The 13,232-nt window shown below is 45.9% G+C and overlaps 1 protein-coding gene across 2 annotated transcripts in view; it reads left to right on the top strand.

Moving 5' to 3' along the window:
• Window positions 1–273: 273 nt before the first annotated feature.
• The window catches only part of RIPK1 (receptor interacting serine/threonine kinase 1), a 47,305-nt gene continuing 34,346 nt past the window's right edge, over window positions 274–13,232 (top strand). The window contains exons 1-3 of one of the 2 annotated variants that reach the window (XM_070405811.1): window positions 274–624; window positions 8,174–8,394; window positions 9,450–9,606. In XM_070405811.1, the coding sequence (XP_070261912.1) occupies window positions 8,243–8,394; window positions 9,450–9,606 (309 nt within the window). In that variant the 5' untranslated portion in view covers window positions 274–624; window positions 8,174–8,242. Of the gene's footprint in view, window positions 625–814; window positions 1,196–8,173; window positions 8,395–9,449; window positions 9,607–13,232 lie in introns of those variants that run through there. The other variant, XM_070405812.1, reaches the window with a different exon arrangement.

Here is a 13,232-nt window from a genome sequence, read left to right as displayed (position 1 = left end):
CCGGGTAACCCATCCTCTGGGTAACCCCCACCCCCCGGGTAACCCACCGGCGCTGTCCACTCCGCCGAGCGGCCTCTCCCGGTGGCAGAGGTTTCTAGGACCAGGTAACATTTCCTCTTTCCTGGCCTCCCAATCCGCTTCAGAGTGAGGCTGGGATGCTAACAGATCTCGGGGAACGGAGCGCCGCGGCGCAGGGCGGGCGCTCGCCCCGTCTTCCTCCACCAGGGGGTGGAGGCAGAGCGAGCAGTCCACGCCCCGCCGCCCGCCCCGGAGTTCGCTCACTTGAGGCGCGGGCAGTGCGGACACCAGACCGGGACCCCTGGGCGGCTCCGCAGCGCGGCGGTCCCGGCCCACACCGCCAGGTGCCGAGCGAGCTGCCCACTGGGCGAGGGAGCGCGGGCCCACCGAGCCGGGTGCGGTGAGCGCGGAGCGGCCGGCCGCTGCGGTCCGGTCTCCCCGAGCCCGCCGAGCTGTCCCTGCGGACTCCGTCAGGCTCCGGCGTCCTTCCCGGGTGCGACCCTGCGAGGCGGCGCGAAAACAGAGTAACCGGATTCCATCACTGTTTTTCCTTCAGCCTCGAGCTTAGAGAGATTTGCCGCGAAAACGAAAGTACATAACTATCTGGTACGTCTGCGCAGAGGCAGCGGCTGCAACGGGCAAGTTCCGCGAACTGGGATGCCGGAAGGGGTGGGGCCTGAGATGGGCGGGGCTCCCGGTGAGCTGGGGGCGGGGCCCCGAAGTCGAGTGGCGAATGGCCCATCGGGTGGTGGGTGGTGGGTGGTGGGTGGTGGGTGGTGGGTGGGGCCCGCGACGTTCCCGGAAGTCGGTTGTGAGTGAGCCGGGATTCCCGGAAGTCGGTCGAGTTCCTCTTTCCCGCTCTTTCCTGCTCCGGAGGATTAGGTCGGCGGGCTCCCCGAGATCTTCGGGCCAAAGGATCCCAGTTTGACTCTTAAAGCGAGTTGGGAGGACACAGGAAAAGAAATGTTACCTAGTCCTAGAAACCGACGCCCGCGCTCCCGGAATTCGGGCGCAAGGCTCACTGTCCTAGGCTCAGCCACTTGCTCCTCGGAGGTTTTGGCGTAAAGCCGTACGAGGGCGGAGACGTCCCCTCCGGCCACGAAAGCTGTGTGACTTTGGGACAGGACCTTCGGTTTTATTATTTTGGTAGGAATGATGAGCTTTCATTGCGGTTTCAGTAAGTTACAGTCGCCTTTGCTGTTGCCATAATAGGGTTAGTAGGTGTGTCTGCCTGGGACTTCTTACCGACCTTTGAAAGGACCTTTTTGTTGCACTTGGGGACACAGCGGGTTGCAAGCACAATCAAAGGCATTTCCCCATAATTTTAGACGTGAACTAGCAAATGGGAAAGAAGAGTCAACAGCCCCATTGCCCAAAGCGGCTGATGTCATAACCCTAGAAGACCTCTTCGGTGGTCAGTGGCATTTGCTTTTATGAAGAAGATTAGTTCCATCCTTAAAAGCATTTGACAAAAACCCGCAGGGAGTATTTGTGTGTGTCGGGGTGAGTAGGGGGTGACGCTCCTCTTTGTGTCCTGCTGATGGTTTATCTCTTCCTTGCTCAGAACTTTTATTTCTGAAAAAGCCTGAGGCTGTTATAATCAACCAGCTTTGCAGAAGTCCCTTTCTTCCCTGGTTTACACTTGAAGAAATCAAGGCTGAGTCAACTTTGGAATGTGGAGTGACAGTACTTGATTTGCAGTTTGTAACCACCTGGTTAGTGCTAGATTAAGGAAGAAATGGTAGTCAATTAGAAATGTGGAAAACCGAAGCTCTTCTAAACACAGAAAGTGGAGACTCTGCCTGTTTAAAATTTAGGGTGTATTGTCATCGTTATTATTACTAATAAAATAGCAATAACAATTATTTAATTTTCATTTTCCTCAATCTGCCCTATATTCACCACTAGAGATACGTTCCACTTTCAGGATTGTGAATATTATTAATAAAAAGTCTTAAAATACCAATTTCCAAAATGGCAAACTATGATTTGGTGCTTATTCATCCATAACATGTTAATACCATTAATATGATCTGGGAATTTGAAAAATATACCTTCGTATGCTTTGGTTGGATATTATACTCTGGCAAAAGTGATTGTATTAACCTGTAGAATATTTATTTTGAACCATATATTTTCATGTTTTTAAAATTTAGTCTATCTTCCTCATATTTGTGATTATAGGATACTGATCTAATATAGGTGAGCAGGATTACAAGATTGGGTACTTGCATCTGATTTTTAACAAGGACAGATTATAGTTTGCTATCTAGATGAAGTAGCATGTTGTTAGTGAATTAACAGTGGAAGTTTGAGTGAAGAGTCAAAGGCTCTGCCACTTCAGGTGACTCATTCAACTCCAAATTTTAGTTTCTTTGTTTGTAAATTGGATTAATGAGACTAAAACTTATTTCACGGTGTCACGGTGTGCTAATGGACATGATAATGCGGTTAAACTTCTTCAGTCTTGTATCTTGTTCATCACTTGGCTCTTCCTTGCTCAGAGTTCTCATTCATCTGGGGAAAGCATCAAGCTCTATAATCATAAAACTTTAGAGAAGTCCAAGTTAGATACATGAGTAAAGTCAGAGTCCTATTAGCAGGGAAAGGGCAGTGGGTGGGTGGGGGCAATAATAGGTAAGCAACCAACATTTTTTTGTCAGACTCATTATAGTCATGAATTGAAAAAATCATCCTCTACCCCTGAAAGGTTAAATATATTTTCTAAAGCCTTTAAAAAACTTTTATTTATTTTTTGTTAATCCTCTCCTGAGGATATTTTTCCATTGATTTTTAGAGTGGAAGGGAAGGGGAGAGACCAAGAGAGAAACATCGTTGTGAAAGACACACATCGATTGGTTGCCTCCACATGTGCCCCATCTGGGGCGGGTATCAAGCCTGTAATTGAGGTATGTGCCCTTGACCAGACTTGAACTTGGCCCTTCAACCACTGAGCCAAACTGGCGGGGACTAAAAAACTTCTTTATTGATGTATAACATGTAAGGAAAGATGTACAAATCATAATTGTACAGCTGTATGTAGAATCATTGCTATCCCTCCTGAAACCCCCCTATACCTCCTCTCATTCACTATCTCCTGTCTCCCACCTGTTAATACCATAAATTAATTCTGCCTGTTTTGGGGGTATTAATTATTTTTCATTTATATTTTTCCCTGGTTTTATTGAGATATAATTGACAAACATTAATTGAATATAGGTCTGAATAATTTAATATACAGACTCAACTGCCTTATAGATAGATACTTCATGAAATTTCTTGGAATTTTTAATCAGTATCAGTGGGAAACTTTTGCTTCTCTGAGTCCCTGAATCAATATCCATTTATCCCACTACAGTGGACACAATTAGTTGTCATAACATGAGATAACAGGCCAGTGTGCTTTCCTTAATTGCCGTGTAACGTGGCTTTATAAGATGGTTTATACCTGCCTACAGGCAGTGTTTCTGTGACTCATGGGTATGTAAACGACTGACAGGGCCTTCCTAAGATATTCAGTGCTTATAAAGTTGAATTGTTAATGGAAGAAAAGGGAGTAAAGAGTAAAAATTAGAAATCATTGGAAACAATGGAAAAGTTAATAGATTAAGAAAGATCAGACTAAACCAGCAAACTGCCAGACTTATAAGGAGAATTGACTTGGGACGGGAACCAACCTCACAGAGTGCAGTGGACTCACCTGGAGGCCTTCATGGGAGCATCATGCTCACAGGAGACACTTCAAGTCTTAGTTGTCTTGGCAGATTTGGGGAGGTAAGACCTGAGCTGAAGGAGAGATCCAAATAGAACTCATAAAACTCAAGTTTTATACCCCAATAGGTGTATTTCAGGACATGTTTCCTTAATCTGAGTTTTTCTTAAATGTTTTTAAATATTCACATATAAAACCATTTTTGAAGCCTGCTAGATGTATTTCAGAGTGTGAATGGGCCATAACTTATTCTTTCCTCTGTATATGTAAATTGTTCTATATGGTTTTTGTTCTCTGTAACGTTACTGGGAACATCCTTGTATGTACATAATTTTTATCAGCATCTCTGATTTGATTCCTCAGAATAAAGACTTTTGAGTTCCTTTAAAAATTGTCATTATTAAAGTAATTTGTGTTTATTATAGAAAATTTGTGAAATCTAATAAAAGTGTAAAGAAGAAAATAAAAATCATCCTGCCATCCAAATATATGCCTTGCTAACATTTCGGTATCTTTCATTACATATGTATATCTAACTTACAGCCTACAATTTTGAATGGCTAAATAATATTCCATTTTATGAATGTGCCATAATTCACTTAACTGTACCCTTTATTTTGGAACAATTAAAGAATTCTTTAAAAAAATAATTGTCCATTCAATGATCAACTGTCACATATCAGGTTCTGTGCTAGGCACTGGAGACAGTGAGCAAGTGTGTCCTACCTTCTGTGAGGTTTCTTTTTTTAAAAATTTCTTTATTGATTAAGGTATCACATATGTGTCCTTATCCCCCCACTCCCTCCCCATAATCTCCCCAAACTCCCGCACTCATGCCCTCACCTCTGTGAGGTTTCTTAGAAATCTCAAATTACAGCTGTCTTAACTCTTTCAAGGGAAATACAGGGTTCTGTGGAAATGTCTAATGGGAAGACTCAGGCTGGCTTCCCTGAGGTATGATAAAGTCTGAGACCTGAAGGATGAGTATCATGTAGCTAGGAAAAGACTGTACCTAAAGGGGTTGTAATGGAAGAGCGGGGTAAAATACCCTCCTAAGATGGGTTCTGTGTGCTGCAGAGGATCTATAGAAATGGAAAAGGAGGCCTAAAACAAATGCTGAAATATGTTTTATTTCTTACACCAATTCACAAGGATTGGTCAGTGGAGAACTGCTGAGCAAAGTGATGTCAGCTGCCTGTTGCCATTTGCAAAGCCTAGAAAATGGGATGAATGTGGATGAATGTGGGCAGCTGGGCCAACCAGAGCCAGAGCCATAAAACAGGCGACAAATGTGTTTTCAAATGTTTGTTCTTATATAATCCTTATTGGTCCTGTGACGCCATCATTATTTCCTTTTGAAAATGAACAAAGTGAGGCTTATGTGAAGTACCCAAGACACAGAGCTAATAAATTACAGAACTAGATTTCAATCAAGAGAAAGGAACGCCAGTGCTTTTCCCCCCATCATGATGGCCTCCACTCCCTCACCTTCAATGCCTGCTTGACTCTGTGTCCTCTCAGTCTTCATGAGTGAACAGCCTCCCTCCTCCCCCACCTCTGACCCACAGATGGGCTACTTTTTCAAGGGTGCTTCCTCTTGTTTGGTGATGACTCATATTACAGGTGATGACTCACATTACAGGAACGTGGTCCATGGTGCCCTCTACTGTTCTGATATGTGCATGTAGTCAGGTGGCAGGGCCCACCCATAGCCTTTGTACAAGGTGTAGAGGCTGGTGACCTGAGCCCAACTGCAGCCGGCCACCTCACAAGACCACTATCAGCCCAGGCATTTTCAGAAACCCTTCCAGGTACTTTTATTTTTTAAAATTTCCCCATTCCTCAACATCTACACAAATAAAAGAGAAAGATGCAAATTGACTGTACCTTCACAATGCCCACCAGCCAATCAGGAATGAGTATGCAAATCAACCCAACAAAGATGGTGGGTTAATTTGCATACGCAGGTGCTAAGCACCAGGAGTGGGGTGGGACGCTTGCGTTCTGCACCGCCCCAGCTGCTCTGGGCCTCTGGGCAGCGTGGGAAGGCGGAAAGGCTGCTCCAGGCCAGAGCGAAGGTGGTGCCAGCAGCCAGGGGAAGGAAGGCTCATTCTTGCATGAATGTTCATGCATCGGGCCTCTAGTTTTATTATAAAAACTTCAAAGTTAAAAAGTTTTTACAGTGAACTCACACATATCCATCATTAACATAATTTTACTCTGCTTGCTTTATTGCATAGCCATCCATCACTTATCCCTTTCTCTATCCACCAGTCTGTCTGCAAAGTAAGTCAGCGATATCAGTATACTTCCCCCTAAGTATTTCAGCATGCACACCACTTGCTAGAGTTCAATATGTTTACACATTTTTCTTTTGATGTAAAATGTACCTGCAGTTCCGAAGAGTATTACCTGCTGAGTATTGGCCAATGCTTATGCCTGTATAACCTTAACTCCCCACTGAGATGCTAAAATATTACCTTCACCCCAGAAAGTCCCCCATGCCTCATCCCACTCAATCCTTACTCTGGCCCCGGCAACCAGTGTTCCTTTAACAACACAGATTAATTTGACTGTTCTAGAACTTCATATAAATGGAATTATATAGTATACATTCTTGTGTAAAAGGCTTTACTCAGCACAATGTATTTGTGATTCACTCACATTGTTGTGTATATTGGTAGTTTGTTTCTTTTTATTGCTCGGTAGTATTCCATTGTATGAATATACCACAGGGGCTTTTTGCCCATTCTCTTATTGATAAATAGCTGTTTCCAGTTGGGGCTATTACCAATAAAGCTCCTATGAACCCTGCACAAATCTTTTGGGACATATGTTTTCATTTCTCTTGGCTTAGAATTTCTGGGTCATAGTGTAGGTATATGTTTAGTTTTATAAGAAACTGCCAGACCTTTTCCCAAAGTGATTGTACAATTTTATACTCCTACCAACACAATGGGAATTCCAGTTGCTTCATATTTTCGCCATTATTTGTATATTCTGGTGAGTATGTAGTAGTGTCTCGTGCTGCCCCATGGATTTTTATTCTTCATTTCAATTTAGGGAAACTGAATGAATACAGTGAATGGAAGAAGAGTAGAAGGATGAAGCAGATAGTTCTTCTTTGAAATTGTATGCATTGTATACTTCATAGCATTGATGTATGGATTCTCCAAATCCTAATTTTTTTCACATCTTCCTGTTCTTTTTAGATAGTGCATCGTTCTTTTGATGTTCTTCAAATTCCTTCTTATGTTCATAATTATCTTAGAGCTATTCAGCAATTTAATTACCTATAATGCCTAATATTCAGCTGAGTCTGGTTCATGATGAACTTTTTCTTTGTGTTTTATAATTTTGGAAAGGGAGCCTACGTTAACTTAGTTCTTTATTTCTGGGAATCTTGTCTGGCCTGGCTGGATTGTGTTGTGTTTGCTTTAGGATTATAATCCAGGGATGCCATCAGTCTTGACCACTTTCTATGTAAAAGTTCTTGGTTTGGGGAGTCATGGCTATAAGAATCCTGGCTACATTCAAAGCTCAAGTCTATTTGAGGATAGCCCCCAGGTTATGAATTCACAGACATTTTTTATACCCCAGGCCCAGTGTAAGATGAGTTCCTTTGCTAATGGACTGCTTTTTTTCTAGTCCATCCTTTCATGGAAGAGTAGGGGAGCACACCGAGGAGTGCCGCGTTAAGGGAGATCTTTCTTTCAACCCTCTTCTTGCATTTCCTGACCTTAGCTCTTGTCCCATCTGGGTTTTGGTCCCTGGCATATGGATAGTGAGTTAGTTGTGCCCAGAGGACCACTGTCTTAGTCATTTCGCTGCTAGGACAGATTTCAGACTGGGTGTCTTAAACAAAGGGCATTTATTTTTCACAGTCCTAGGGCCTGAGAAGTCCACCATCAAGGTGCCAGCAGACCTGTGTGTGGCTAGGGCTCCCTTACAGGCCATCTTCTTGTGCCCTCACGTGGTGGAGAGAGAGAGAGAAGGAAACTAATCTCCACCTTCCTGACCGAATTACCTTCCAAAGGCCCCACCTTCTAATACTACTTATTGGACTTCAATGTGTGAATTTGGGGATGCCCCGAACATTCAGTCCACAGCAGCTACTGTGTGGGCCATGGCTTGTGGCCAGTGCCCTGTATGTGTTCAGTCCCTGGGGTTTCCTTCCTGCTGACCTAGCTGTGCATGAGAGTGCGTGTTTGTATTGTGTTACCCGACACATATGGGTCCTTTGTAGCAGGAGGGTTTTCAAACTTTTCTAGTCCTGTGTGTTGCCAGAAATGAAAATCTAAGGAATCAAAATTGTGGTCTTCTGTGATTCTTAGAAATATGGGGAAACGTTCATTATAAGTCTATCCTCAAAAAATTGTCCACCAAACACGTGGTTTTAGTATGAGTTTTCTGCACTGAGATGGTTTCTTGTTTTCTTTACAGGGCACAGCTCTGAGGTGAAGAAAAGGTGGTGTGTTTTTGAGCATTCTGAGCATCGGAAGGAAACCAGACATGTCCTTGGATGACATTAAGATGAAATCCAGTGACTTCCTGGAGAAGGAGCACCTAGACAGCGGGGGCTTCGGGAAGGTGTCTTTGTGTTTCCACAGGTCCCATGGGCTCGTCATACTGAAGAAGGTGTACACGGGGCCTAAGCGAACAGAGTGAGCGGGGAGCTGGGCGGGTGGACCCGCTGGGGCTGGCCCCAGGGGGTGGAGGCTGCGGAGGTGCAGGGCTGCGGTGGGGAAGGCTGGCACTGGCTTTAGAATGAGACAGCCCATGGTGTAAGTATCAGTATACGGGCTCATGTCCAACAACTCTATAAGGTGGTTGCTTTCCCTGTATAGCTGACAAGGATTTTGAGGCTGGTTGATGAAAAGGTTACAGCTGGTAAATAATGGACAAGAAATGATGGGAAGAAAGTAGACAAAGCCCAGGCTAGTGTGGCTCAGTGGTTCAGCATTGACCTATGAACCAGGAGATCACAGTTCAGTTCCCAGTCAGGTCACATGCCCGGGTTATGGGTTCGATCCCCAGTGTGGGGCGTGCAGGAGGCAGCTGATCGACGATTCTCTCTCATCATTGATGTCTCTCTCTCTCTCTCTCTCTCTCTCTTTCTCTCCCTTCATTTCTCAAATCAATAATATATATATATATATATATATATATATATATATATATATATTTAAAGTAGAGAAAGGGAAGGAGATCAGGGTGATGAGGAAGGTGATGAAAAGGAAATGGGAGAGATCAGTGAAAATAGACTTGCTCCACATGTTTGGTGAGGACTAGCCCTAAGTATGGAAAAGAAAAGAAAGTGCTTCATTAATTAGCGGTTCCAGGAACCCTCTCTTTAAAACAGTTGGTAGTGCTGTTTTACTTCTCCTTCTTGCCACAGTGGTTATGATCGAGGCTGCATTTTCCTTACACTGTCCAGCACAGTCCTTTTCTTGGACCATGTGTTGCTGCTGCTCTTCACGTTACTGTTCTCTCATTCGCTCAGCAGGGTGACATTTCTTAAGGGCTCCCTGCCAGCCTCTGGGAGGAAAAACCACTCTGCCTTCTACAGCTTGTAGTCAGTGCCTGGCAGAGACCAGTACAACAAGTAGTGACAAAAGCACGTGCGCCGGGATGCCCAGGAGACGTGGGCTGCATTGGCGGGCACACAAAGGGAAGAGGAGCTAACTGCCCATCCTCACAGCACCTTTCCCTCCCACAGGTACAACGCGTCCCTCCTTGAGGAGGGCAAGATGATGCACAGGCTGAGACACGAGCGGGTGGTGAAGCTGCTGGGCATCATCATAGAGGAGGGGAACTACTCCCTGGTGATGGAGTACATGGAGAAGGGCAACCTGATGCACGTGCTGAAGGCCGAGGTACGGCTCCCCCCACAGAGCGCATGGCGACTCCATGCACTTGTCTGAGATGGTTGTGCTCCGTGTTCTTTTGTAGATGTTGGTGAAAAATAATCCTTTCGCAAATTGTTAGATATTTTGGATTTTCTGGTCAATCCTTCATTAAATCCTCCATGACTCTCCCTGCTCAGAGAGGGGCTGGGCCCTTCTCTCCTTCCTACAGACAGTCTCCTGGGTCCCTGCTGTCAGTCACTCTGAGATCCACAATTCAGAGACAAATCCTGTCTGCATGAAGCACAGGGTCTGATGAGGGGTATATGCACAATAGATATCAATCACATATTAATTGATTGATTAAAGAGTGTATTCTATAAAGGCCCGTATGAGAAGGAGTATTAATGAGTGCACACTGATACCATTTAAGAAACTTACAGTTTAAATGTACAGCATTAGAGGCAACAACACTGGAGAAGTAAGACTTAAAACAGGAAAATAACAAGTTTACCAAAACCAAATAAGTCTAAAGCACTTCTAAAAGTTTATGTATCTGTTAAGAGGAAGGCCTTGTGCTAATTGCTCAGGAAGCAGTAGCAAATAAGACATAGACAAATAAAGGGGGCAAATAGTGTGTGATGTTTTGATAGACCACTTCATTGTGTGCTATGGGAACACGAGGAGAGAAACACACTCTAGCATGGGCAGGTAGGAAAGGATTCCAGAAGAAGGATGCCTGAGCCAAAATCTGAAGGAAAAGTAGAGGGTTTGAAGCAGAGAATTAGGGGTAAGTGTTGCAGGCAGAGAGAATGGCATGTGCCAAGGAACAAGAGTATGCCAAATTTGGGAAACTGCAAATAACTGCAATCTATGGGTTTGGCAAAGCATAGATTGCCTGTGGGGGTGGTGGGATATGATTGTCTCTATGGTAAATATCTTCCACTTTTCCATTTTCTCCCCTGGCCTCACAGCTGCTGAAGCTATGCCAATTCTTCTAAGTCACAGACATCTCTCACGAATACCATGGGAAAGATACAAGATACAACATAATCACTTGTACATATTGTATTATCATTTGATCAGATTGCTCTTCTCTCCAAAACTAGTTAAGATCAGGTGCATGAAGGAAGCAGGCAAAGATAAGGTGCACTAATAGGCTCACCAAGAAAATCAGGAGCACGGAGGGAGAGAAACAGAAAGAAGGATGTGAAGAGGATCTACAGTGCTTGCTCAGAATTTTTTCCTAACTGCAAAGGTACACCGTGGAAGAAGGGAGGATCTCTGGCCATTTTGGTATGGTGGTGATGAGGCTATAAATACTGCAGTTCAGCTGCGGTATGACGCAGGTATGATTTGGGGGCTTCACTTCGGAGCCTAACTTCCAGCATTTGAATGTGCCAACAGGCACATACATTTTTAGGAAGCAGCCTGTTTGTAAACTAGGGACTGTGCACTCGCACACAGAGTTTGTTTCACGATGTTAAGCAAATCTAATGTTTAACTACTATAAGTAAAAACTGGAATTCTCTATATTAACATAGATGTTCATGTAACTAGAATCTACACTAATAAAAGAGAAACATGGTAATTAGCGTACAACCACTACCCTTCCCATTGGCTAATCAGCGTATCCTTATGCAAATTAACTGTCAGCCAAGATGGCGGCCGGCAGCCATGCACTGAAGCGAGCAGGGAGGCTTGCTTGCTCCCGTGACTGTGGACTCCAACATTCCCCGCCTGCTGCTGCTGGCCTCTCAGCTGCAACTCTAAGCAACTATGTACTATGTTGCAAATAAGAAGCTAAACAAAACCCCAGAAACCGGCTGTCAGTCAGCCAGGTTCAGCCAGCTGGCTGCAACATTATATCGATGTTTTCAGCAGCGAGGCCTCAGAGCTAAAGCTGGCCCAGAATAAAATAAAAAAGAAAAAGAAAAAAAGGAGTGGTTGAGAGCTTCAGTCACCCGCTTCCGGGAAACAGCCCTCAGCCCCTCACCCAGACTGGCCAGGCACCCCAGTGGGGACCCCCACCCTGATCCAGGACACCCTTCAGGGCAAACCAGCCAGCCCCTACCCATGCACCAGGCCTCTATCCTTTATAGTAAAAGGGTAAAATGCCTCCCAGCACCGGGATCAGTGGAGCAGCGAGGCTCCTGGCACCGGGATCAGCGTGACAGGGGGCAGCGCCCAAACCCCCTGATCAGCCCTGCTCTGTGCCTGATAGGGGGGAGCTCCCCAATCCCCTGATCGCCCTGCGGCTCTGTGTGTGACAGGGTGCGGCGCCCCAACGCCCCTCCCCCTCACGGGCCCTGCTCTGTGTGTGACAGGGTAGAGCCATAACCTCTCCATCGGCCCTGCCCTGAGTGTGACAGTGGCGGTGCCCCAACCCCCTGATCGGCCCTGCTCTGTGAGTGACAGGGGGTGGTGCCACAACCTCCCCATTGACCCTGCTTTGAGTGTGACAGGGGGCAGTGCCCCAACCCCCCAATCGGCCCTACCCGGAGCGTGACTGAGGGTGGCATCGTAACCTCCCGATCTGCCCTGCTCTGTGCATGACGGGGCAGCGCCCCAACTCCCCAATCAGCCCTGCTCTGAGCCTGACCAGGGGCTGCACTTAGGGATTGGGCCTGCCCTCTGCCACCCGGGAGCAGGCCTAAGCCAGCAGGTCGTTATCTCCCGAGGGGTCCCAGACTGCGAGAGGGCACAGGCCGGGCTGGGGAACCCCCCATCCCCCCCGAGCGCACAAATTTTTGTGCACCGGGCCTCTAGTATAATTATAAGAATGACCTGAGAGTCTACAAAACCTGAAGTGCCTGATAAAGTCATAAAATAGATATTACATTCATTTCAGCATTAAGGACCTTATATTATCTCATTGATTAATCTTTCCATGTTTCTAATCAGTGTGAGCCCATTCCCTTGTATTTTTTCTTTTAACATTATTTCATGCACACATTTCCATGACATTTTTCATATATTTAATACATAGTAGAACATCATATTAGTATACCATAGAGAATGTTTGTTTTTTTGTCTATTTACCCATTCATTCACCAAACATTCCAGGATGCTAGTAGGTAGTAAGCATGCATCCTAAACAATAATAATCCTATATAATAAAGAGGTAATATGCAAATTGACCCTCATGCTCTTACAAGACGGCCGCCTATGACTAGGCCGGCAGGGGGGTTAGTGAGGGACGACCAAACGACTGAACAAGCAGGCTGCATGGGGTGACCAGGCTGGCAGGGGGAGGCAGTTGGGGGCGACCAGGCCAGCAGGGGGGGCAGTTAGGGGTGACCAGGCTGGTGGGGGGTTCAGTTGGGGGTGACTAGGCTGGCAAGGGGGCAGATGGGGGCAATTAGGCTGGCAGGGGTGGCAGTGAGGGGCAACTAGGCCGGTGGGGGGGGGGCAGTGAGGGATGACCAGGCCAGCAGGGCAGGGCAGTTTGGGGTGATCAGGCCAGCAGGCAGGTAAGCAATTAGGAACCAGCGGTCCAGGATTGTGAGAGAGGAATGTCTGACTGCCGGTTTAGGCCCAATCCCTGGGATCGAGCCTAAACCAACAGTCGGACATCCCCCAAGGGGTCCCGTATTGGAAAGGGTACAGGCTGAGCTGAGGGGACCCCCTTTCTCCCCCGTGCATGAATTTTGTGC

Source organism: Myotis yumanensis, unplaced genomic scaffold (genome assembly GCF_028538775.1).
Source record: "Myotis yumanensis isolate MYYU_CA2020_CCGP unplaced genomic scaffold, mMyoYum1.0.hap1 SCAF_2, whole genome shotgun sequence".
NCBI lineage: Eukaryota > Metazoa > Chordata > Mammalia > Chiroptera > Vespertilionidae > Myotis > Myotis yumanensis.
The sequence above is the reverse complement of the archived record's forward strand: the minus strand, read 5'-3'. Positions and strand labels throughout refer to the sequence as shown.